The sequence below is a fragment of the Paramormyrops kingsleyae genome, chromosome 17, assembly GCF_048594095.1.
Source record: "Paramormyrops kingsleyae isolate MSU_618 chromosome 17, PKINGS_0.4, whole genome shotgun sequence".
In the NCBI taxonomy this organism is placed as follows: domain Eukaryota; kingdom Metazoa; phylum Chordata; class Actinopteri; order Osteoglossiformes; family Mormyridae; genus Paramormyrops; species Paramormyrops kingsleyae.
Window position 1 is genome coordinate 10,383,678 of NC_132813.1, and position 23,339 is coordinate 10,407,016.

General features: G+C 47.5%; 1 protein-coding gene across 2 annotated transcripts; it reads right to left on the reverse strand.

The window, feature by feature from the left end:
• Window positions 1-85: 85 nt before the first annotated feature.
• On the reverse strand, window positions 86-22,264 carry pcsk7 (proprotein convertase subtilisin/kexin type 7). Of its 2 annotated transcripts, none has more exons than XM_023812088.2 (17): window positions 22,113-22,264; window positions 21,672-21,713; window positions 20,216-20,674; window positions 19,794-19,928; window positions 14,432-14,597; window positions 13,114-13,204; window positions 12,498-12,552; window positions 9,662-9,800; window positions 9,248-9,348; window positions 6,675-6,842; window positions 5,997-6,104; window positions 5,733-5,835; window positions 2,722-2,878; window positions 2,015-2,109; window positions 1,665-1,758; window positions 1,465-1,582; window positions 86-1,273 (listed from the first exon to the last, which is right to left on the reverse strand). In XM_023812088.2, exons 3-17 carry the CDS (start codon window positions 20,630-20,632, stop codon window positions 1,070-1,072), a joined length of 2,151 nt encoding a protein of 716 aa, XP_023667856.2. In that variant the 5' UTR covers window positions 20,633-20,674; window positions 21,672-21,713; window positions 22,113-22,264; the 3' UTR covers window positions 86-1,069. The 2 variants fall into 2 exon arrangements, with proteins under 2 accessions (XP_023667856.2, XP_023667855.2); XM_023812087.2 differs by having other exon boundaries at window positions 20,216-20,704.
• Between the last annotated feature and the right edge of the window lie 1,075 nt (window positions 22,265-23,339).

The following is a 23,339-nucleotide window of genomic DNA, read 5'->3' on the forward strand; positions in this document are numbered from 1 at the left end:
CCATCACCAGAGCACAGCCTGTTAATATGGCCAGAAAAGAGAAACATGTACTGAGAAAGATGCCGTTCAGGAAAGAAAAGGTGGGTGAAAGGCAGAGATTCTGGGCTGACGCCCTTTATTGAAATCTACTCAGACCAGCTGTGAAGCACATAAGAAATGCAAAGTTTGAATCCTCACTAACAGAGAGCAGCAGACGCCAATACCAAAAAAATCGAATATGGTTTTGGAGGGAATTCTGTGTTATAATTCAAATACAATTGCAAAAACAGGACAGACTGTACCATGTTTTAGTCAGTCAGTCACACAACTGCTTCAAGTAGCGAGATGACTGAGAGCCTGCAGTCGGCACGTAACAGTCCCACACATTCCAGTCGCGCTCATATTCCATGAAGAAACTCCTGAAACATGATACAGTAGTTTTGAACCTAAACTATTCGCCATGCTTTCCTTCCACACACAGTACATTCATACAGCAAAAAACAAAACCAAAAAAAAAAAAACATTCATGCACATGTGCAAAAAGGAGTTGTTGGTGTTACATTACTATGCATACTAACTCCCCATTATAAACATCAGAGCGACCTCCCAACCTTCCCAGTACACTGGGGGAATATGATTGGGTGGCCTCTGTTGGTTTGTCTGCTGGCTTCCCTTACGCTTAACGACCCCCCCCTCAGAGCCATGATGCGCTCGCCACCCTAGACTGAGGAACATATTCTGGCATGACTGCATTTCCCATAAAGCCTGGCAGCAATGAGGCTCTATGGGAAACGGAGTGTTCGCCCCGGCACTGGACAACAGCAATGAAGGGTTAAAAGTCACAGTGATCCCCGGTGAAGGAGCGGCATGCTCCAGCAGAGAGAGAGAGACCTACTGAGGTCATCGAAAAGATCTGGGGATCCCATGTCGTGTGTTTATGCTGCACTTGTTTAAGTGGCCCAGTTCATCCAGGCAAAGGCACATCTCTAACACCCTCTTCAGACTTCCTCTGTACCAGTACAGGAGATCCTGGTCCTCGCAGATACACAGACTTCCCCTACGTGCAGGAGAAGGGCCTGGAGGGGTAGGACTACGTGGAAGAGTGTCTGCCCATGATGGGCTCCTTGTCCTCCGGGGCCAGCATGCTGCCCACCTCCAGCTCGTCCCCCTCCTCGATGTTGCTGTGGCCCCGCCGTCGCCGGCAGAGCCCCCGCGAGTCCACGTGGAACAGGGTGACCTCCAGCATGTAGTAGAGCGAGGCGAAGAGGGCCAGGCAACCCAGGAGCAGCAGAGACTGTGTCCGCGCCAACAGGAAGAACCAGGAGGGAAGGAAGGGGAAGAGGGAACGGGACAGCAGAAACAAAAGGACAATGGATGAAGGGAGCCAGCACCGGTACTGACCTCAGCACACGTAATATGTTGCTTAATTAACTTTTGGGCAAGAAAAGCACTCGGAGCGACGTGTAGGACATCTGAGAAACCGACCTTTAGGATGTTGGAGGTCAACGGGCTGAAGCTTTCGGGGGGGATGTCCAGGCCGGGGGGGCAGGGCAGAGAGAAACTGCTGTTCAGGTACTGGCCCCCCATGGCGTCTTCCACCACCCTGCCAAACAGCGCATACCGGTTACACAGGCTTTTGCGGGAGCGATCGGCAAGCAGAATTTACGTTGACGGAGCCGCCGTACCTCTGTCTGGCCTTCACCTCGTCGAAGGACATCGAGGAGCCGTAGAGGATGAGCTTCCACTGGTTCAGGACACCTATATTCAGAGCGCCCTGTCCTGAGCCACAGAACAACAGAATGCAGTCGGAACAGCGCCCCCTACAGGGCTACCACAAACATCTTTAAAAAAAAAAACAAAAAAAGTGGAAAGAAACCATATCTTTATTAATGCTACTAAGGGGCAACAACTACTAGCAGAAATGTATAGACTGTGGAGACCACCAATGAGAATCCTTGAGGGTTTTCTTAGCAAATTCTAGTTTGGACTAATTTGAAGATACATAAGGTGCAGAGAACATGGATGGGTGTCTTACTGTAGTCAGTAAGCTGCAGGCTGTACACGCCCTCTGCCCTCTCGCCCCAGCAGCGCACCGTGGAGAAGGTCCAGTCATTGTAGCCTGAGGGGTCACTACGCGTCGTAATAAAGAACAGTTACAAACACCGTTCCAAAACATCTCCCTTACTTGTCTCAACAGGCAGCACCAAACAGACAAGCAAACAGTTCGTAGTGACATCATTTTTTGATGCAATCTTTCCCTGCACAGGAAATTCTAATTACCATGGAGGACTTTTCATCCATGGCAATTTAATGTTACCAACAACTGCTTGTGTCATCTATACTTTTTTTGAGATTATTTTCCTTTTTTGAGATTATATTGCCTTTCTGGGGGTGTAATATTTTATGACATTCTGGGGTTTTCCAGTTCTCTTTAGGACAGTGTTTCACATCCCAACCCTTGGGAACCCCCAGATTTTTGCACCCTCCATATTTTTGCTCCCTATCCGCTTCCAAAATATACCTGACACAAATGTTCAGTGTTTTGATTGCTTGGATCAGGTGTGCTGGGAGGTGGGAGTGAGCAAAAATGTGGACTGTCGGGGGGGGGGGGTCCCAAGGACACTGCATTAGGAAAATTATAAAATACCACAATGTTGTTTGTAAACTAAATCGAAACAAGCTACACCAATGTCAAGGACTGATGTCATGCCAGCATGTCAGCAGAGACTGGGAGGCCCTTACACGTCCATGCTGCGGTGAGCCCCGATGACTGAGGTCATCCCGCTGGGGCAGATGAGCGTGATCTCCACGTTTCCACGGCGAGGGTGGCTCACTGTCACGGCAACAGACACGTGCTCCAGCGTCTGCATTCCGGACTCCAGCAGATCGGCTGCCGTAACTGGATGGTACATATACATATATGGTACATATAACATCACACCTTCAGTGCACGGGGGATCTACCAACCAAAAGGGAACAGATACTTCCGTTTGCCATGGTAACAGAAACACGCTCACTCATGCACACACACACCCATAACTGTGCACCTGCAGGAAGCACATGAGACACGACCAGCTGTGATCTGACTGTCCTGACTCAGCACCCCCCTGCCACCCCCCCCTGCACACTTTGCACCAGGACCCTCTAATTCAGAGGCATTTCCTCATCTGTTTCTTGTCATTGCAGCTTTGCACTACATTTCCTTATAGGGAAGAACGGCTCCCGTCAGGGATGCAGACGGGGGTGGGGGGGGGGGGGGTATTGAGAGGGTTGTACTCTTCCCACACCCCAGTGTGATCAGCAGCATCGTAAAAAGCTCACAGGGCATCACAGCGTAACAACGTAACAGCAGTGAAAGTGAGGCCGGCTCGTGAAGGATCGTTTTGGTCCCATCGGAAGAGCGTAGTTTGGGGCGTGTTCAATCTTCACGATAATCGAATAGGAACGATCCAGGGACATCGAGGGGCATTTAAATAAATATGAATCTTAATACAGCTGCAGGCAGTAAAAGTGGGCCTTGCTTGTGCAGAAAGCTTGTCATGTAAAAGTGCAGAGTTCAGAGTAATCGTCATAATACAGTGTATGTGGCCACCATCAGTCTTCTGAATTTTACAAGGCCGCTGAAGATTGGCTGCTTTTATCCATTGATTGGAAAATCAACTGTTAAGAGACCTTCCTCAGAGCTTCACCCTAGGTGCCTGCGACCTGATCATGCAAATGTCCTTAGTGCCAAGTTCTGGATTTTCATGGCCAATAAGCTGTGAAGTTTAGTAAATCTTTACCGTGGCTTCTTTTGAGTTCATTCTCCATCATTTTCCCCACCGAATCTGATCAGCAGCGTGCAGAGACACATTTTCACTGGCTTTAGAGATATTTGAGAAAGGTACTTGCATGGCAAATGAAGAATACTTAAGAGGAGAAGCCTTTAAACATTTGGAAATAACATGAAAACAATGCATAACTCACAAAAGTTTGGAACCTAGATTATGTTTGGAACCTAATTATGTAAAAATGCAAAAGAATGTAGTTTTTCTTTTACAGCTACACGTACTTCAGTACGTTAAGATTATAACCAAATTCTAACCAAAATGAGGCAAATCCTACATAAACCTTACAGCACTAAGCACTGAATTTATGTGCTGCGAATATCTGATGGTGCACGGCGTTCAGAAATCGTGCTGCGACACGTCTTGCATATGCGTCTGCGGGAACGGCTGAGAAAACAGGCCGAACGGGGTGTGTTTGGACTGCACCTCTGTCACGCAGGTGCACGACGGATCTATGGAGGACCCACTGGGGACCCCAACATACTGGGACTCAGATCATGTCCTCCCAAACGCTGTTAGACACCACCAGTGTCTCAGATATTTTAATGACTGTTTTTCTTTCCAGGCTGAACTTGCTCCTTATCTTCAGGATTTACGACTCCCAGGGTAAAACACAGAGCCCTGCCTGTTTACTTGGGAAGGAAGCACTGAAGGCCTGTTACCAGGGAAGTGCATTGCACAAACTTCTGTCTCTCAATGGGCAATAAAAAAAAAAAGACAACAATCACAATCGTTACATATTCCCAGCTGCTTTAAATTGCTTACATCCTAAAACAAAAGTTGGCAAAGTTTCATCATTTTTTCGGTCTCTTTGCCCCTAAGCATTAAAAACATTTGCTCTTTGCCCAGCTAAAGATAATTATAGATATTAGCTCACACACATAAATATCTTAAAAATATTTGACGTTCTTTTTTTGCTTGTGACAATGTTACGGGTTTAGCAGGACATGTGAAGTATAACCGCAAAGCTGCAGGCTTTGCCTGAATGGAAAGTGACCGGCTCAGTTGCCAGGGCGACTGCAGCAGGGCCTTCGGAAAGCAGAAGTCTGAATTAAACATGAAATGAAGCAGGAAAGGAGAAGGAAAAGCAGGAATGTGTCGTACTCCGTCACTTTCAGTTTTTCACCAAGTTCGAGCTTGGCGGCGTGTTCCCCTTTGGGAGAAGTTGGCACGGCCCGGGCTCAGGCTCCACCCACCAGAGAGCGCAGTCGCTGTCGGACTCTATCTTGGCAGAGCTGGAGCCCCTTTGTTCAAGCCGCCGCGCCGCTGTGGCCTCGACGGCGAGGTTACATGTTAGCGGCGAGCGGGAGGCGCGGAAGCCGGCGATAAGGGGGCCTACGAGCGACAGGGGGAGGAGCGACGCCGAGAGATCGCAGGCCGCCCCCCCCCCACCACCGGGACGCATCCACCTTCTTGCGAAAGGCTGCCCCAGTCTCCTCATGTGAGAAATGGCAAGGGTGTCCTCAGCTTGAACTTCCAGGCCGGAACATGGGGAGGGAAGAACAGGAGCAAAACGAAAAACAGCCGGGAGGAGCACTAGGAGCACTAGGGGCACTAGGAGCACTATGGGCACTATGGGCACGAGCTCCTATGTCCTTTGCCTGAAATGTGCCACTGATATCTGTGACCTAATGCTCTGCTACGTCTGAACTTTTTTTTAACGTCCCAATGAATGCAAGCAAAGCTAAACTTGAGTTGTAGTGAAGCCAAAGTGGGTGAGTAAGACAGAGAGAGAGAGAGAGAGAGAGACATACACAACACAGAGAACAAGAAACATTGCCTAAAAAGGAAAGATCTGAGTGAGGCTGGCTGGGAGGGACCGCCTACTCCAGCCTTCACTCAGCAGCTACAGGCACACGCATCACCACACCCAGGCACAGAGCGGGCAGGAGAAACTGCAGAGCCCCTGCCCCCAGCCCTGCTCACCATTCCAGGTAACGGTGCTCACGAGGGGGTGGGCATGGATAGTCCGCTCCTCCCTCAGCACCGGGCTCTGATACGACACCAGGAACGGAACAGTCTCCCACACCTACAACACCGGCAGAGTTGGGGGGGGGGGGGATTAATTCTCCATATCAATTAGCGGGTGACCTCACCTAAAAAGTTGTGGGGCGAGGCGGACCCTGGCTGAGCCGCTGTCATGCATTTTGGACGTGCCGTTGGTGGGGGGGCGGGGGGGGGGGGGGATACCTTGGCCGCGTTGACCAGCCTCCAGGCGTTCAGCAGCCCAAAGCCGTGAAGGTGACTGTGCCTAAAACCAGCACTGTTCGCCATCCAGTCCGCCTCCTTGTCTTCATACTGCGGCCACGTGGACGGGAAGCCGGACACGTGCGGGAAAACGGGCCGATGGATTAGCCAGAGAGTAACAGAGTACCAAGAACAGCCCTTCAGTGTTATCGAAACATGTCAAGTGTATTAGAAAGTGCGAACAGCTCACGTCAGAGCCAGTAGGAACACCTAATACCGTGCTCTCACAGCCGATCGCTCTTATCTCAGCTCCTAAAACATGCCCCTATTAATCAGAACTCCTACTAGGTAACACATGTCTCCGGCCCAGAGCTGCTGGGAGTTTGAAGAATACATTCTGATTAGTACGTCGCTGTGAGCAGAAACTCCAGATGTTATTCTCATAAGGCAGATCCGAGGCTGAAAACCCTTAAGGAGACGGGCTGTGTTTTGCTTAAGCCTCATCCTTTTCATACGTCATTTAACGCCTAAATATTCAACTTGGTCCACCTTCTCAGTCTGGGCTGAAATACACTCACATTAACCGCCCTCAGTCTAACTCCACCCACAGTCATAATGACCTATCAGCATCCAGCCTCCACCCAGGGAAATTTCAGAATCCCCGCCCATTTCCCCCCTTACCTTGGTGGCAGTGTAGGCTATTATGTGCTGAACGTCCCTCCACGTCAGGCAGGGCCGCACCTGCAGCATCAGCGCCACCATGCCAGCGGCCAGCGGGGCGGCGGCCGAGGTGCCCGTGTGACCCTCTGTGCAGCCCGTGCCCTGCTGCATCGACCAATCGGAGGTCACCTACGCCCACGGAGAGAAATCTTGCTGTAAAGTGTCACCAATGATGATGATGATGATGGCATAGAGCAGGTTATAATCCCACAGTAATACAACAGTAATAATCCCTCCATCCATCCATGCATCCATCAGGCTCACTCTAAACCTAGAGCCTCTTCCAGGATGGATGGGATTCCAGAACATTCTGTAGTATCATAACTATATTTGGCTGACTAATGCCTTCACCTAAAGTAACTTCATACAATAACACTGGGTTACAAAAAATTTTTTTTGTGAGTTGTCTAATATATTTCTGCTGATTTTGCGTATTTCTGGCCCACAGAACACGAATATGGCATCAGTTTTTGTAGATCAGGTCAGGTTTTTCAGCTAAGTTGATTTTAAAATAGTGCGATTTTCTGTCTCGAAAAATTTTTATTTACCACAAAATTAACTTTATATATGCAAATTGTATGTTCAATCATCACTGTTCAAAACTTGGGGCTTAAATTTCCTTTTCCTTGAAGTTCTGGAATGTCCAGCGGCAGGGATGTCTCTAGTCAGAATGTATTCGCCGCAAATGTAACAAAAGACATCAGGTTTATTTCTGCAAGATCTTCTTAATGATGCCATCTCATTAACTTTGAAACTCTAAATAACAATATTTGTAATATGCAGCAACAAAATTTTAAGTATAGGCCTATAAATGAGAAACACACACGCACGCACACAATGTAGTTTACGTAATGCTTTGCATGGCATCAGTTTATCTAATTTCGACAATAGATCAAAAAGTTGACCTGGTAGCGCAAAACCAATGTGATTTTTGGATTTAGCGCATTAAAATTATCCTAGATCAGCTATAAAAAGTTAGACCTTTTTTTCACTGTTGACCAGTGTAATTTATACAGCAGTTCCGGCTTGGCTTTCTGAAAAGGTAGAACAGCAGCAACAATCCCCAAAATGTCCTGAAGCATCGTTCCAAACGCTCGCTGCACAAAGCAGTACGGAGCAGGCGGTGATGAGCAGAGACACATACACGGCACAGGCTTCAGAGACACATACACGGCACAGGCTTCAGCCGCTGAGATATTTACGACCCGTTCTGGGGCTGTTAAATTGGCAAAACATGACCAAAGGGTCATGGGGACGGGGGCTGCTCAGACCCCAAGAGACCCAAGAAGAGAAGGTATGAGCAGGACAAGTGTGGAGAGTGAAACACACGTGGGACACACGTTTAATGAATTTCCAGTGAAGGTTAGCTGAAAAACAGAAGGGAAGTGCATGAACAAAGGCCATACTCTTCCACATAGACTGCCCTCTGCATTCTGAACATTTTCATTCTTATTGGATTACATTAAATTCACAAAATAACAGCGCCACGTTCACATTACAACTGCACGGTGCCCTCTTGGGCAGATTTCCCGAGGAGGAATTCCAGAGGATCACACTCCAAAGCCCCAAAATCCCAGGAACAAGACAGTGCTTTTTTTGAGAGCCATTAAAAACACCCAACGCTCCTAAAAGTAAACCCTGTAAAGTAGGAGACATTCTCCATGTGTGTGACAGTGCGCTAAACACTGTAATGTGCAGGATATATCAGTTTGGAGGCAAGAGGAATTTGCATTGTGTGTGTGTGTGTGTGTGTGTGTGTGTGTGTGTGTGTGCACGTGCGTGAGTGAGAAAGAGACCCGGCCAGCTTCATTGTGTACAAGCTCCTGGACCAGAGGCAACAACAGGCTGGTCTCTTCAACATTACAGCAACAAGCTTATCAAGCGGGCCGTACTTCTTACATCTGTGATGAAGATTAAAAGAAAAACGGGGAGAAAACTTTTTCCCTCTCTTTTCAAATAAATGTAACGGCTCACTGAACACAACCATGACATTTACAATCCAATCAATTAAATCGGATTTTTTTTTCTCCATGCAATAGAAACTATTTAAAAAGTAAACTCAACAGCTACCCAATTCGGGAACCCGTCTAAGCATAAACAGATGTGGATGCAATTAGGCTTTCAAACGATTCTGCCTGACCTCAGATACCCCTGACTTAGCCAGCGGTGCCCCGAGTCAGCTGATCACCGAGCGCTGGAAGAAAAAGATCATTGTGTGTGACCGCCGGCACGATCGCCAAGGCGAGCTCACGTCGCCACGGAGACGACGGCAAACAGGAGCAAACACAGAAGCCCGCAAACTCTCGCTTTCGGTCTCTAGATTTCCCCTGCCTTTCACATGCTGTCTCTTAGTGCCCCCCCCTAGTTTGCTCATTTCCATGTGCCACCCCCATGCTTCCGTCTCCATGGGGCGATAAAAACGGCCTTCTGGAGTTAGGGTGCGGAATCGCATTTTCACACCCTGTCCTGCTGCGGGTACCGGGGCACCGATTCGGGTCGAGCTGTGCTCGGGTGGGGGGGGGGGGGACACTCACGATGCTCCTCAGTAGCCCGTCGCCGCTGCTGAATGTCACCGCCAGCATGGAGGCACACTTCTCCGCATAGAAGGGCTTCCTCCCGTTCTCGTCCACGGCCCCTGCACGCAAAACAGGAACATATGCACATGCACAAAAACAAACTTTTCACCTCACCGGCATACTCGGGGTGTGGGGGTGACTGTATCACAGATTTCCAAATACTTGAGTGAAACATCTTTGCAGAACTGCAAATATTTACATTATCACTTGATTCCTACAACATCACTACTTGCATGAAATCTTCGCATCGCGATTCAAAAAAAATTAACGCTAAACATAAAAATGATGACATCACCATCGGAAGGATGGCTGTGAACAGTGACATCATAATCTAAGCCCCACCCATCTCACCCCACCCTCCTCGCGGCTCACCTATGGTGACCGTGTAGATGGAGTTGGCGTAGCCGTCGTAGTTGCAGTCGTCCTCGTTCTGACCGCCGTTGCCGCTCGCCACCACGAAGATGCTGCCGAAGCCTCTCCGGCCGGCGATGACGCCATGCTGCAGCGCTACCTGGGGGCGCGGAGGAGCAACAGCGCATATGGTTTACATCGGCCTTAGCGACCCATGGCTACCGACTGCTCATAGGCTGCTTAAGACTAACGGGATCTCAATTCCACACACCCCCAAACGCCAAGACAAAACGCTCTCCTTCAAATGTGGGGGGGGGGAGGAAGAAGAGTGTATCAGTAAGCAGTCGTGGCAAGAATTCAACACAAAGGCCCCTTTATTCAGTTTTGAATAAAAATGAAATACTAAAATGCCCCCCCATCCATAAATAAATAAATATGGTCGATTCATTGTTCCTTGACAGTTCAATGGAGCTGCCCCCTAATTGTTTATGATGAACGGCGGGGAAATTTTTCGCTATAATTTTTTAATTTTTTTTTGAGAAGTCCTGTCTTGAACTGTTAATGATCAGCACATCAGGGCATGTCACAGAGCGCCATAAGCGCGCTGGACCGCGAAGGCACCCGGTTTTGGCCCCCTTCTGGCAATCCTGCCAGATGTGTTCTGAAGATGTGAGTTTGGGCTGGGGGGGGGGACAAAACCCACATAAAGGAGTGTTGGGAGCCAGAACCCCAGCCAGACGAGCTTGTCTTGGCCTCGGTCTCTGCCGCCAGAGCTGTTCCCTCCGGTCTCCGGACATCGTAAAGTACTTTTCCTAGAGGGGGTGTGAAAGGCTGCCAGACACGACTACCGGAAGTCGGGTAGGGAGGACAGAGGGATTCTGGGAGGAGAGGGGAGGGGTACCGGCCTAGCAGTACCCATGTGCTGTCTGATCCCCGCAGGTCAGAGTGACGGAACCAAACGAAGGTGATTTATCTAGAAGCTTGCACAGCCTGGCCTCTGTGTTGCCCTTGGCTCCCCCTACTGGTCACAACTACAAAGCGAACCACATGCACACGGGAATTAAAGCGCACAAGTGACCTGTACGCCTGCTGGCAGACGCTCAGACGCTGCAGTCGTGAACTCAGGCACAGCTGTTTTTACATCTGCTTTATCAAGCACGCACACATACGCACACGCGCGCGCGCGGGCCAGCACACACGCCCCGGCCACTCGCGCACTCTGTGGTCCATCTGGAGAGCAGACCGGTGCTCTGAGGCTGGGAATCTACCTCCATTAGGCGTGATGGGACTCCCACCCAGACTTCAACCCCCCCCCCCCCCAGCTTCCACTTGGGAGGAGAGGAACTCTGGTGGGGGTCCAGTCAGCGGGAGTTCACTGGCGTTAACAGGACCACATGACACACTACAGCACCCTCACTGCTTCCATCGGGCCCCCCAGCCATAGCCAGAGAATCAGACCAACTCCTAGCTTATACTTAAAAACCAGGCATGGAGGATTAGCATGCTAACAATTACTGCTAATTCTTCATTTTTACTATTGCGATGGATTAAACTGGGCTGGATGGAAAAACAAGCAAGCGAGAAGTAGCTACAGCAACTGACATCCCAGCTGAAATCAGCAACAGACAGCACAACATCTGGATAAAGTACTGAAAGTCACTTCTGCTCCTATTACTTGGAAACAGGGCAGCCATTCCAATGCAGTTCAGAGCCACCTGAGTAAATTCGGCCGTCATTAAGAGCCACGAGCTCTGGGCTCCATTTGGCCCGAAAAACACTTCCCTGCCACTGCCGTTACATCAGAGCCGACGGCCAGCATCAGCCCCGGCACCGGCTCCCCAGCGCCATCGCACGCGGGGCGCCGTCCTTTCCGAGACAACCGGTGCCAACGGGCCGCCAAATGGGTCCGTTGTGCCGTGTCGGTTTCACAGCTCCCGGGAGTTTTGACGTGGCGCCAGTTTCACGGCATCACAGCCCTAAGGAGGAGAAGCTCCGACAGCGGCCACATGCCAGGCTGTGAGATCTGGGACGGACGTCGCTGTCTCGGCCGGCCGATCCAAACGCTTCTCTCTGTGGAGGCAGCTGCGGACCACATGGGCACCGGAGGAGCCAATCGCCGCACGTGCTCCCGATCAGGCGTCCCGGGCCGCCGCGCCAACTGAGTCTCTGTTCCACTCATTGTTCAAAAATGAGAAACATTCCTTTACATTACAATTCCCTAACTGCCACTTTAAAGGGCAAATAAAACAGACCTCGAAATCTGAGGTGACGAGCAAACAAAGGAAACTCAATAAGGTATTGGGCGCACATTGCCGCATCACTGACCTACAGCAAACTGGCACCCATCGGTGCAGAACCGCCTGGCTATTCATTAGGTCGCTCACGCACTGCTATCCTGGATTTAATTAGGTTTATAGGCACTTACAGCACATTCATAAGATAACTGCTCCCAACTTACCAGCTGACACTAAGGAAAAATGCTCTTAAACAGTGCACTAAGACAGTGTTTCGGAAACCGGTCCTTGGGGATCCCCCAGTCGCTGTATGTTTTTGCTCCCTCCCAGGCAGTCCACATTTTTGCTCCCTCCCAGCTCCCAAGCAAAAACAGGCACTGCCTAGAGGCCCCCCAAGGACCGGTTTGCACTAAGATGATACATTCCCACTGTAAAACTTTATAATGTTAATATTAGGCCGCAACTTCCCTCTGGAGGATTCATTTTATTTGACATCAAGGAATCCAGTTTTACCTTTTACTATGGAGAACACACAGCTGCCCCCTGGTGGGAACAATGAGAAATACAAGTCTATCTGCTGACTTTGGCCAGTTTCTATTTTCATTCACAATCTGAAATCTGACCTTTCCTAGGGGATGCGGCCCATCAACAGTCCGTCCATCATCCTCAGGACCCCAGCTGCAGGAGAATTAAAAGAAGAAGCAAAAATAGGCGCTTTTCAGTTACCATCACAAGACTGAATAATTAAGGAAGTTAAATACAAAACGGTATTTACAAAAGCCTGTTAAAACAACAGAAGGCACTGTAGTTTATTGACTTATGGTTTTCTTTCCTGGCCGATGAGGAACCGAGAATCATAGCCATTCCTTCAGAACAATAGCATGTCTTTTGCATAAGCAGTTCAACAACTGAGAACGAATTCCTGCAAACAGCATGCGGACCGTAACGTTCAGCTGAGATGCATGAAATGTGCCTCATATTTGCACTTTTTAAGCAAACTGGAAGTTCCTTGCGGCTGGAGGATAAGCGGATGTGTTCCTGGATATTGCAGGCTTTGGCCAGCATTGCTGATTATCTGAATTTCCTGTGCTTGGTAGCACGCAACAAATCCAGGTGTAATAAGGAAATAACCGTCAAACCCGTAACTTCAGGGGATCCGCTCACAGACTGCAGAATGTGTCTGAACCGTGGGCCGCATGTACATATGTACAGCGCTTCTGAACGAGCCAGAGCCGGTACCTGCAGCTGTAGACATCGTTGACCTGGTAGTGCTTATTGAACGCCACAGCTTCCATGCTGTCCGTCAGGGGCCCGTCCAGCACTCGGATACCTGACCAACACACAGATAAACAAGTTTCTGCAGGAGCCTCCTTAAGCATTTCAGCCCATAAACATTATCCTGGAGCCCAGTTCCAGCAAACAGCACAGGGCACAAGAGCACATTGGACAAGAGACAGTCATAAATGCATAAAATATATGTACGGGGCTGGTTTGGAGGACGCCTGGCATGTTTACGCCAAGGGGACCAAGGAGACAAAAAATAATAATAAATTTACCCGGTTTTCCAAATCACAGGGGGGGGCCTGTGCCCATATCCCCCGCAATATGGAGGGTGCACTGTCCCACAGCAGGAGGCAGGAGTAGCCAGAGCACCATGGGGAAAGCAGGCAGCCTCCACACCCAGAGCAGGGCCCTCACACCCGCTTCTGAAGCACCAAGCTGCCGTGGGTGACTCACTGACAAGGGACTTTGTCATTATTAATTCAGTTCCCAGCTCAATCACTTAAGCAACCACATTAAATATTAAGAAATTCTAATTAACTCATCTATCTCTTTCTTCTTCTCTGAAAATCTCGCAACAACAGGAAGGCGACATGTGACGCAACAAACAACAGGTCGCTGTTGCAAATTCAAAGCAAACATAAATTCACTCGAACAGCTACTGTTTATACAAGCCAAGCGAGAGAGGATTGACATCGACGTCGGTCAGCGGCATTTGCCCTGGTCAACCCGGCCCTCAGACGTCCTTGGGCTGACTTATCTGTGACATTTGGCCTGGATGTCGGACAAAACAGTGTGGGGGCGGAGTTCTGGTTACTGAATGCCCTTAAAACAGGTCTTAAGGAATGGGCAACAGGAGAAAATCTCCCTCACAGGTAAATGGCATCGAACCGGAAGACAGTCGAAGGAGAGAAGCAACACTATTCTGAAAGAAGGGCGTCACCGACCATCAAGATAAAGCGTCAATTTTGTACTATTTCCCCCTGGGGTCAATAAAGTGCATCTCAATCTCAATCTTATAAAAATTTCACTGTAGCTACGGGCCTTACGATGAAGCACACGGTGATGACAAGAAGGTTAATGTCTATACAAATTATCTGTTGACATGAAACAGCAAGACGAACAACAACACTTAGGACGTAGTTCACATACAGCTCGATGCCTGAGCAGTTACTAACTGGACCACCCGAGACAAACGTTTGACTCACTTCCTGTAGTGAAGCTTCTTCTGTCGCTCTACTCCAACCTCCCAATGCCATCACCCCAACCCACCTACCTGCCACCCGGCTGCCATAGGCCACACCCACGGCGCAGAAGCTGTTGTTAGGAGCTGCGGCGATCTCGCCGGCGCAGCGCGTGCCGTGGTGGTTATCGCCCCGGCTGTCGGGATGAGGCATGGGATCCGGGTCGTTCGAGTTCAGGTCGTAGCTGCCCTCGGGGCTCTGAGGAAATATCAGGGGTGAGCTAATATACACTCACAGCCAGGTAGAGGGCGGAAGCCAGCAATGACCGTTAACTTATCCAACAGTCAGTGCGTGGAGCATGCGCAGAGCGCCTAGGCCAATTGGAGTCTGATTGAACGTATACATGCAGAAGTAAATCGACTTCCAATCGTATTATTTGGTTGTTAGTCCAACTAAGAGAAATTCAATTTAGTGTGGTTTCAGTCAGACTAACATGTTAACAAGTACTTTAAAAGTCTGGTTCAAGTCGGACTGACACAGTAATTTGATTTTCTTAGTGTGCATGCAAACATACTGGGTTTCTCATGAATCGTAAGATGAAAACAAGTGACCTTTAAAAGTAATGGGAAGCATTAAGTGCAGGTCTGAAGTGCACTGCTAGGGCAGTTTATAACAGGCTATTAGAAGCAGGACTGAAGTCCCATAAAGCAGGGAAGAAGCCCTTCATTAACGAGAAACGGAGAAAAACCAGTTTGCAGTTTGCAAAAAAATATATAGTATTTAGACGCACACCCATAAGTTGAGAAATAAAACAAAAAAAATATGCTGAGGTCTCATTTTTTTTCCACGGCTGTAAATACATGAGAGTAATAGTACAGAGTTCACGGAAGTATGGCAGGGAAGCAGAATGTGTTATCAAATTATTTATTTTATAAAACTGCAAACACAATTAGGACAAAATAAATAAAATTAATATTAAAGTAAAAATTAATAAAATGAACTAAATCTCGTCTAAATCTGGTGTTCTCTGCTATTGAGTATGGTCACATTTCTATAGCAATAAATACCCCTAATAACCTTAGTCATTTTTTAGCACGGTCTGAAGTTCCTAAATGTCATGGGGAGACTAACATGCAGAAGCTATTTCTGTCTCAGACTCGGATGATGTTGTCTCAACTGTAGCGACTTGGATTGATAACTGGTTAACGGATAGGAAGCAGCGAGTAGTTATAAGAGGCTCGATGTCACAGTGGGCCTGCGTTCATAGTGGGGTACCGCAGGGTTCAATTTTAGGACCACTTTTGTTCCTTATTTACATAAATGATATAGACACCAATATATACAGTAAACTGGTGAAATTTGCAGATGACACCAAGGTGGGTGGTGTAGCAGATACTGAACTAGCGGCTCAGCAGCTACAGCGGGATCTTAATTTAATTAGTGACTGGGCTGACACCTGGCAGATGAAATTTAACATAGACAAATGTAAGGTACTCCATGTAGGGAGCAGAAATATAAAGTACAGGTATTTTATGGGACCTACTGAAATAAAGGTAGCTCATTATGAGAAAGACCTTGGTGTGTATGTTGATGCTTCCATGTCTCATTCTCGCCAGTGCGGGGAAGCAATAAAAAAGGCCAATAGGATGTTGGGGTATATCTCCAGGTGTGTGGAGTTTAAGTCAAGGGAGGTAATGCTAAGATTATACAATTCCTTGGTGAGACCTCACCTAGAATATTGTGTACAGGTTTGGTCACCATATCTTAAAAAGGACATAGCGGCCTTAGAAAAGGTGCAGCGTAGGGCCACAAGAATGATTCCTGGTCTTAGAGGAATGTCATACGAGGAAAGGTTATTTGAGCTAAATCTGTTCAGCCTCAAGCAAAGGAGACTGAGGGGGGACATGATCCAGGTCTATAAGATTCTAACAGGTTTGGATGCTGTTCAACCGAATAGTTACTTCAGCATTAGTTCAAATACAAGAACTCGTGGCCATAGGTGGAAATTAGTGGGAGAACATTTCAAACTGGATTTAAGGAAGCACTTCTTTACACAGCGTGTAGTCAGAGTATGGAATAGTCTTCCTGATAACGTAGTGCAAGCTGAATCCTTGGGTTCCTTTAAATCAGAGCTAGATAAGATTTTAACAACTCTGAGCTATTAGTTAAGTTCTCCCCAAGCGAGCTCGATGGGCCGAATGGCCTCCTCTCGTTTGTATATTTCTTATGTTCTTATGTTCAAATAAGTTAGAATGTCAAATGTGTTTTCAGTATCTGACAGAGTGTCTGGGTCTTATTGGGTTTCCCCCCCCAGTGTTGGTGTAATTTACTAAGTTGTTCCAGTATCAGGTGGCATGGTGGTGCAGTGGTTAGCACTGTTGCCTCACACCTCTGGGACCCGCCTGGGTTACACGTGTGTGGAGTTTGCATGCTCTCCTCATGTCGCCGTGGGGTTTCCTCCGGGTACTCTGGTTTCCCCCCCACAGTCCAAAGACATGCTGAGGCTAATTGGAGATACTGTGTGAGAGGTTGGTGTGTGAGTGTGCCTCAGAGCGCTGAGCGGTTTTTTAGTTAAGGCTGGAGCGGCCGCTCTGTCTCGCTCCAATTTCGCTCCGATACCGCTCACACTACGATTCTGAGGCGTGCCCAAATCTACCCAGAATTCATCTGTACAATTATCAAGACTGTTACACAAATTGGCCGAGATGGAATTCGCAAAGTATTTCACAAAGAAAACTGATAAATCATACAAGTGTACTATTCTTATCAAACGTATAGATGACAAGAACGTACAGCAAGAACAACAATGTGGAGAAACTGTTTCAGTGAGTAAATATTCACTTTGGAATCACTTTTCTCAGAAACATGAGTGTACTACGCAAAACGTGAGCACGTTTTATGGTTGTAGCATATCAAGTCTATAAAGTAAATTAAAGTATAAAAGCCTATGAAGTAAATATTGGTAATCAAATAAATTCGTTTTGTCATTCAAAGTAGGTCTAATAGAATTTTTTTTAATTTCACGTAACGCTGTCAGTGAAATTTTATTTTATAGAGAGACGCAGCGGAATTTAAAACGTGGATGCTTAGCCTGTATATTCTTTAGGCTATTAAGCCCACTGATTCCTTTATTTTTAAGTCTATTTTAGTGTGGAATGCCATTGCCAAACCTGTCCGTTGTTGCCTCTATATGTTGCTTAAAAATAAATATTTTCTTTTATGAGTGGCAATGTTGCCGTTGCTCATATTTCTTTATGATAAGGCTTCGGTTTAAGGCGACATTTGTTAGGCATGCAGATTATTTTTGCCTCTTTTAAATAGGAGCGAGCGTGGAGCGATTTGACCGGAGCGGGAGGACATTTTAGTGGAGCGAGGAGCGGTGTTGAGCGGAGTGGTGTTGAGCGGAGCGGCTTAGTGCGCATAAGAGCGGAGGAGCGGGCGGAGCCAACAGCCTCGTGAGCGAGGAGCGGTGTTGAGCGGAGCGGCTTAGTGCGAATAAGAGCGGAGGAGCGCGCGGTTCCAACAGCCTAGTGAACGAGGAGCGGAAATTCTCACTGCTCCACTGCGCTCACATGCTCTGACACACACACAGACACACACAGATAAATATATACACAGCCCCTCAGTGGCCAGCTTATTAGGTACAAACAGTCTGCTCCCGCAAGCGGGGAACCACCTGGATGTACCTGAATACATTCAGCAGGGGCGGATTAACTAGAGGTGACAGAGAATGGTGTGACAAACATCCTGCCAGAGGATGCCGTTCGGCTGAAAACACCGGGGTGGGGGAGGGGTGTTTAACAACCCTGGGCCCCGCACTCTAGGTCCCCCCCCCCTCCCACCCCTCTCTCCCCCCGCCGCTGATCTTGACTTTTTTGGGGTTTTCTTGGTAACAAAGTACATAGATCAAATGTCCACTCCACTTTGGCTAAAATATTATAATCCATAATAATACACACTAACACCATAAGGCCAAAAGTATGCAAATACCCCAATTGATGAGCGGAATTTCCTGTCTAATCTACACCTACTGCTGACACAGGTGCATAATTAAGCACAGAGTCACGCGATTTCCTGTAACAAACATCATCAGAATGGGTGGCTGTTGTACAGGAGAGGTTAGTGATTCTCCACTTGGCACCATCATAGGACACCATCTATCCAACAAGTGAATTTGCTACATTTCTGCCCTGCTAGAGCAGCCCTGGTCAAACACAAGTGAAGTGACTGTGGAGGACAAGACGTCTGCGAACAAGTGGTAAAGGAGTCGGCAAGCCGGGGCGCACAGAAAGGGCCCTGATCACCCGACATCAGTGGCCGCAAATCCGGCAACGTCCCAGCATCTAATGGAAAGCTTTGCCAGAAAAGCAGGGGATATTAAAGGAACGATCAACTGACCAACTTCAAATTACTACCTCAGGTTTCATAATGAGATGTTGGCCAAGGTGGTGGTCCTTTAGGCCATATAGTGTACATTAGATTTGACCAATCCACAGCTACGATACCACCCCCCCCATAAGCGAATATTATTGACAGCACTCCTGCCCCCACCCTGATCAGTTAGCACCCCATGCTTTGATTAGCCTATTATTAACATTGCATCATTTTTAATTCCCTCTCGTTTCTCCAAAAAATGGCTCAAATGGCCCCTTAGGGGCCCCCAGCCCGGGGCCCCCAGAGACGTTAGTCCGCTCCTGGCCAGATTCATTTAAAGCCAACAGTACGGTCGCAAGTGCAAAAACACGAGCTCAGTATAACTGTACTGCATCTCTGTAGCTGTCTGTCCTTAAAGTGGCTCTGAAGACAGAAGGGGAATCATACGTGGTACTGTGTAGGAGTACCTAATAAAGTGACCTCTGGGTGTGTATATACAGAAATATAGAATAGAATAGAACAGAACAGTGATGCTTTAATAATCTACCCCATCTTGCTCTCCATGAGACACATGCACACATATACAAGGGAAAGCACACTAGGGGGGGGTCACAGCACAGGGTCAGCCAGCGTGCAGCACCCCTGTATTTGAGGGTTAAGGATCCTGCTCAGGGGCCAAATGGCAGAATCGGTCTGCCAGCCCCAGGATTCGATCTGGTGACCTTCTGATCACGGGCATGGGGTCCTAACCCGCTGGTCCTAACCCACAGGAAGGCAGGCCTGTGTGCAAACCTGTGATCTTCTGTTTACAAGACAGACTCCTAGCCAGGTTCTCACAAATCCCGCTTCACGCATTATCTCTATCTACGCAAATATGCCCATAAGTATGCACAAATGCATGACCATATACAGGTGTGAGTTCACACCCTTAACCACAGACTCTGGCATACTGCACATTACAGCATTACATTTTTCTTTTTGTTTTGATCCCCATGTTATTTCAGAGAAGCACCTGTGCCTGAAAGAGAGCTCGTATACCACAATACAAAGAAGTATGAATACGAAGAATGTGCGACTCACATAGTTGGGCTGGATGTCCTGCAGCGTGTGCTGAATCCCGTCGTCAACGACAACTACGGTGACCCCAGAACCCGTGACGTTGCGTTCCCACACCCCCGTCACGTTGATATCCATCCCCGCTCTCACTTCGTTGTGCTGGTGGATGGGGGGGATTCACAAAGCAGGAGAGGCGAGGATTAGTCTCAGAGAACCAGAAAAACAGCATCACACAGATGGGTGGAGAAGGAACATGACGCTCCGCTAATTACAGCAGAGACTTAATGCTAATGCTAGGCTAGGCCAGCGCTATTGTAATACGCAGCAACAGCATCAGCACTCCTCCTGCTTACTTTGATGGAATCATAGTCCAGTCCTAGGAAACCATAATAATCATTACATCAAACTGAGCGTGACCGTTACACAGAGAAAAGGCTGCGTCTCACCAGATGCCACTGCTTGGGGTATCTGGGGTCGTTAAATTCCATGCTCCGCTTGGCTCTGCGCAGGGGTTGCTCCTGAGAGTGCCAAGCCACATCGGGATGGGCAGCCAGCACTTTCGCCGCTGCCGAGATTTCCTCTGGCTGCCCATGGGGGGCGTAGCAGAACAGGTAGTGACCCTCGAGCTGCCCGATTTGGCCCCAGTTTTGAAGTCCAGCCTCCTGGGCCACGGCTTCGGCGAGGTCGTCCAGTCTGCGCCCGTCTTCATCACTGGCGCCCAGTCGCACCGCCCAGGACCGGCCGGGCACGCAGGCACCGCTTTCCGGCCACCCGAAGCCCGGGTGGGGCTTAACGGTCGTCAGGAGGAGCAGGGGTATCGGTGGCAACAGGAGGGCGAGGAAGTGCGACAATGAAAAGGCCATAACACTGAGCACGCCTCCTCACCTCTGTTCCTCCTCATCGACCTTCTCAGAGGGTAGGAGAATAGGGAAGCACTGAAAGGAAGAGCAGGAGAAGGGATTGCAGAATAAGTCAAGAGGAAAAACCCAAGCGATGAAGAAGAAGCGGCAGGAAAGAAATTCGTAAGGAAGAACACAGGCAGTATGAAAGAGAGAGACACAGAAACACGTGCAAATAGTGAGTAATATACAGAGAGTGTAACATTTCCATAATGGTGGTCAAATTTCACAGCAATGGTACTGGCAACTCTAGTTACCCAGCAATCTAACTTCAAAACATTATCACACTGTCAACAACGCTGCCATTTTGAAAGATGGCACAAAACATGTCTGGCATCTAGCTGTTAACACTGCCTGCAGTTACTGTTGCATTTCACAGTCTCCATCTCGAATACATGAGCGCACATGTGGCATATTTTAATGCTAACTTAAAGACAAATTCACGGCCTTTAGACTGAGAGTGCACAAAACAACTGTTTTCAGTACAATTATATAATTTCTAAATTGCATGCACTGAAGCACAATGTTTCCCAATGTCAGATGTCAGAGGGCAGCAGGCTACGTCCAAAAGGAAGTTTTTTAGCTCCGATTTTCCCATCTCCAATAGTTTTTGTAGACTGCTGATAAAACCCCCAGATTGAAGGCAAATCAGTGTTCGATCAAAGCTGGCAAATTGGCGCTTGATCACTATGTGTGAACTGTTAACCATGCAACTCAACAGAGTAGCCGATGCATCAACGATGCCTGTGAGATATCTAGCAGATATCTTGTGAGCCTTTTCACAAAGGCTCACAAGAGAAAATAAGGTAATGGTCAGCTAACAGTGACTGCATATCTATGTTCACTTTGATCATGCTACATGAATGGGCGCTGTTATCCATCATCAAACTGACTTGTTAGCCATATGTTCATGATGGTTTATAGGAATCACAGAAGCTACTATTTTCTGATTTGATCAACTGTACGAAAAAAAATGCAAACAGAATACGGTAATGTCTCTCACCTTTAGCTCACGTCACACTTGTCAGTCAACTTCCGTCGAAGTCTGTTGGGGAAAAATAGAATTAAAGATACTGCCAGATTACTTGATTTTCTAATTTCTAAACATATGGTTCTTATACAACAGCTCGTTGTGATATTACTGTAAAATATTAATGTTCTTGGTAAAGCAGTGGATCTTCCCAATCGTTTGTATAAATATATTTCAAGTGGCTTGGGACTTCGTTTCAACAACCTGCTAAGCTTAGGAAAAAACGCAAGGGAAATACGTAGAAAGCAAACCGAAACCGACACGGAAAAGTTTACTGGAATACTTTTGTACTTTCATGAAGTACCCTAGTCATTTCCAAAGCTTTGAAGCTACTTTGACAAGCAAAACTAGGGTACAATCGTGGAGGTGTCACGTTAACGGCACAACACTCGCGTAACAAAACCTATTTCTTACCTTAGCGACGAGAAATATTTACAGCAAACAGCAGGTTATATTTTCATTCTGACGATCAGGAGCACAACTTTCCTCCGACAGTATAGCACTGTCCGAGCTCGATCCCTCCATGTTGTCAAACGGCACTTGTGCTTCCGCGTCGTCCGACAAAATCAGGGGGTGACGTCACTTCCGTCAACACGCCCCCAAACAGATTGTGCCTTTAAAAACAGATCTGAGACAACAGATAAATACGTAGTATTTTAGCTAACATGACGCCACTGCGTTTTGCTCGCTTTTTTTCTGGTTGATTGAAACCTACATCCTGACCGTATTTAAGGCAATGAATAAAACGTAATTGAACCACACGGGGGCGCGAGGATGACTTGTATGTAATATGTAAGTAAATGACACTATAAATAGTGCCTTTCTTGAAACGCCACCAAAAGCACCAAATTATGAAAAACCGGGATTCCTCCCAAATGTACTATTCCGCTTATTGGTTGCCTAGGTGACCTGTATTTATGTTGGGGGCATCGCTGTTTTTGTGTAGGGATTGAATCCCGATCCTTGACAGCTGTTCCCTACCTAAATATGTAAGTCAGCTGGGCTTTATTGTAATACCATCCGTATACAGGTGTACACGAAATAACGTCCCCTCAGGACCACAATGCATCATACAGACAGCAAGTGACAAGAGGTGGGGTGTCACAGTCGCTGAGCGGTAGTTTGTAAAAATGTTAATTTTATGTATGTCTCAGCAGTTCTATGGTTGTATGATTGTACTATAGCCCGCAAATCACCATGTTTTGCATATGAGGCATTACTATGTCATTAAAACGATGGAACATAATTACAAATTGCATTTCTTTCTTTAATAAATGGCTCATAAGGATGCGAGCTGCCCCCATTAAGCTAAAGAAATAATCGTCATCCATCCATCCACTAATCTTTCATAGCACATATGCAGTACTGGTTTGTGGTGAGCTTGCAGTCTATCCTGGGAAACACAGGGCCGTTGGCGGGGGACACCCTAGACAGAATGCCAGCCCATAATAATTATTATGGGAACTTATTGTATTATATTTTTATGATTATATTATCCATCAATCTTATTATCCAACCGCTCATCCTACTCAGGGTCAGCAGGAAGCCTGGAGCCTTGGTTTATTATTATAAGGGAAATATTAAACCTTGAAGTCACTGTATGATTTTAGTCTGACTGTCCACAATTACTGTACATCATCC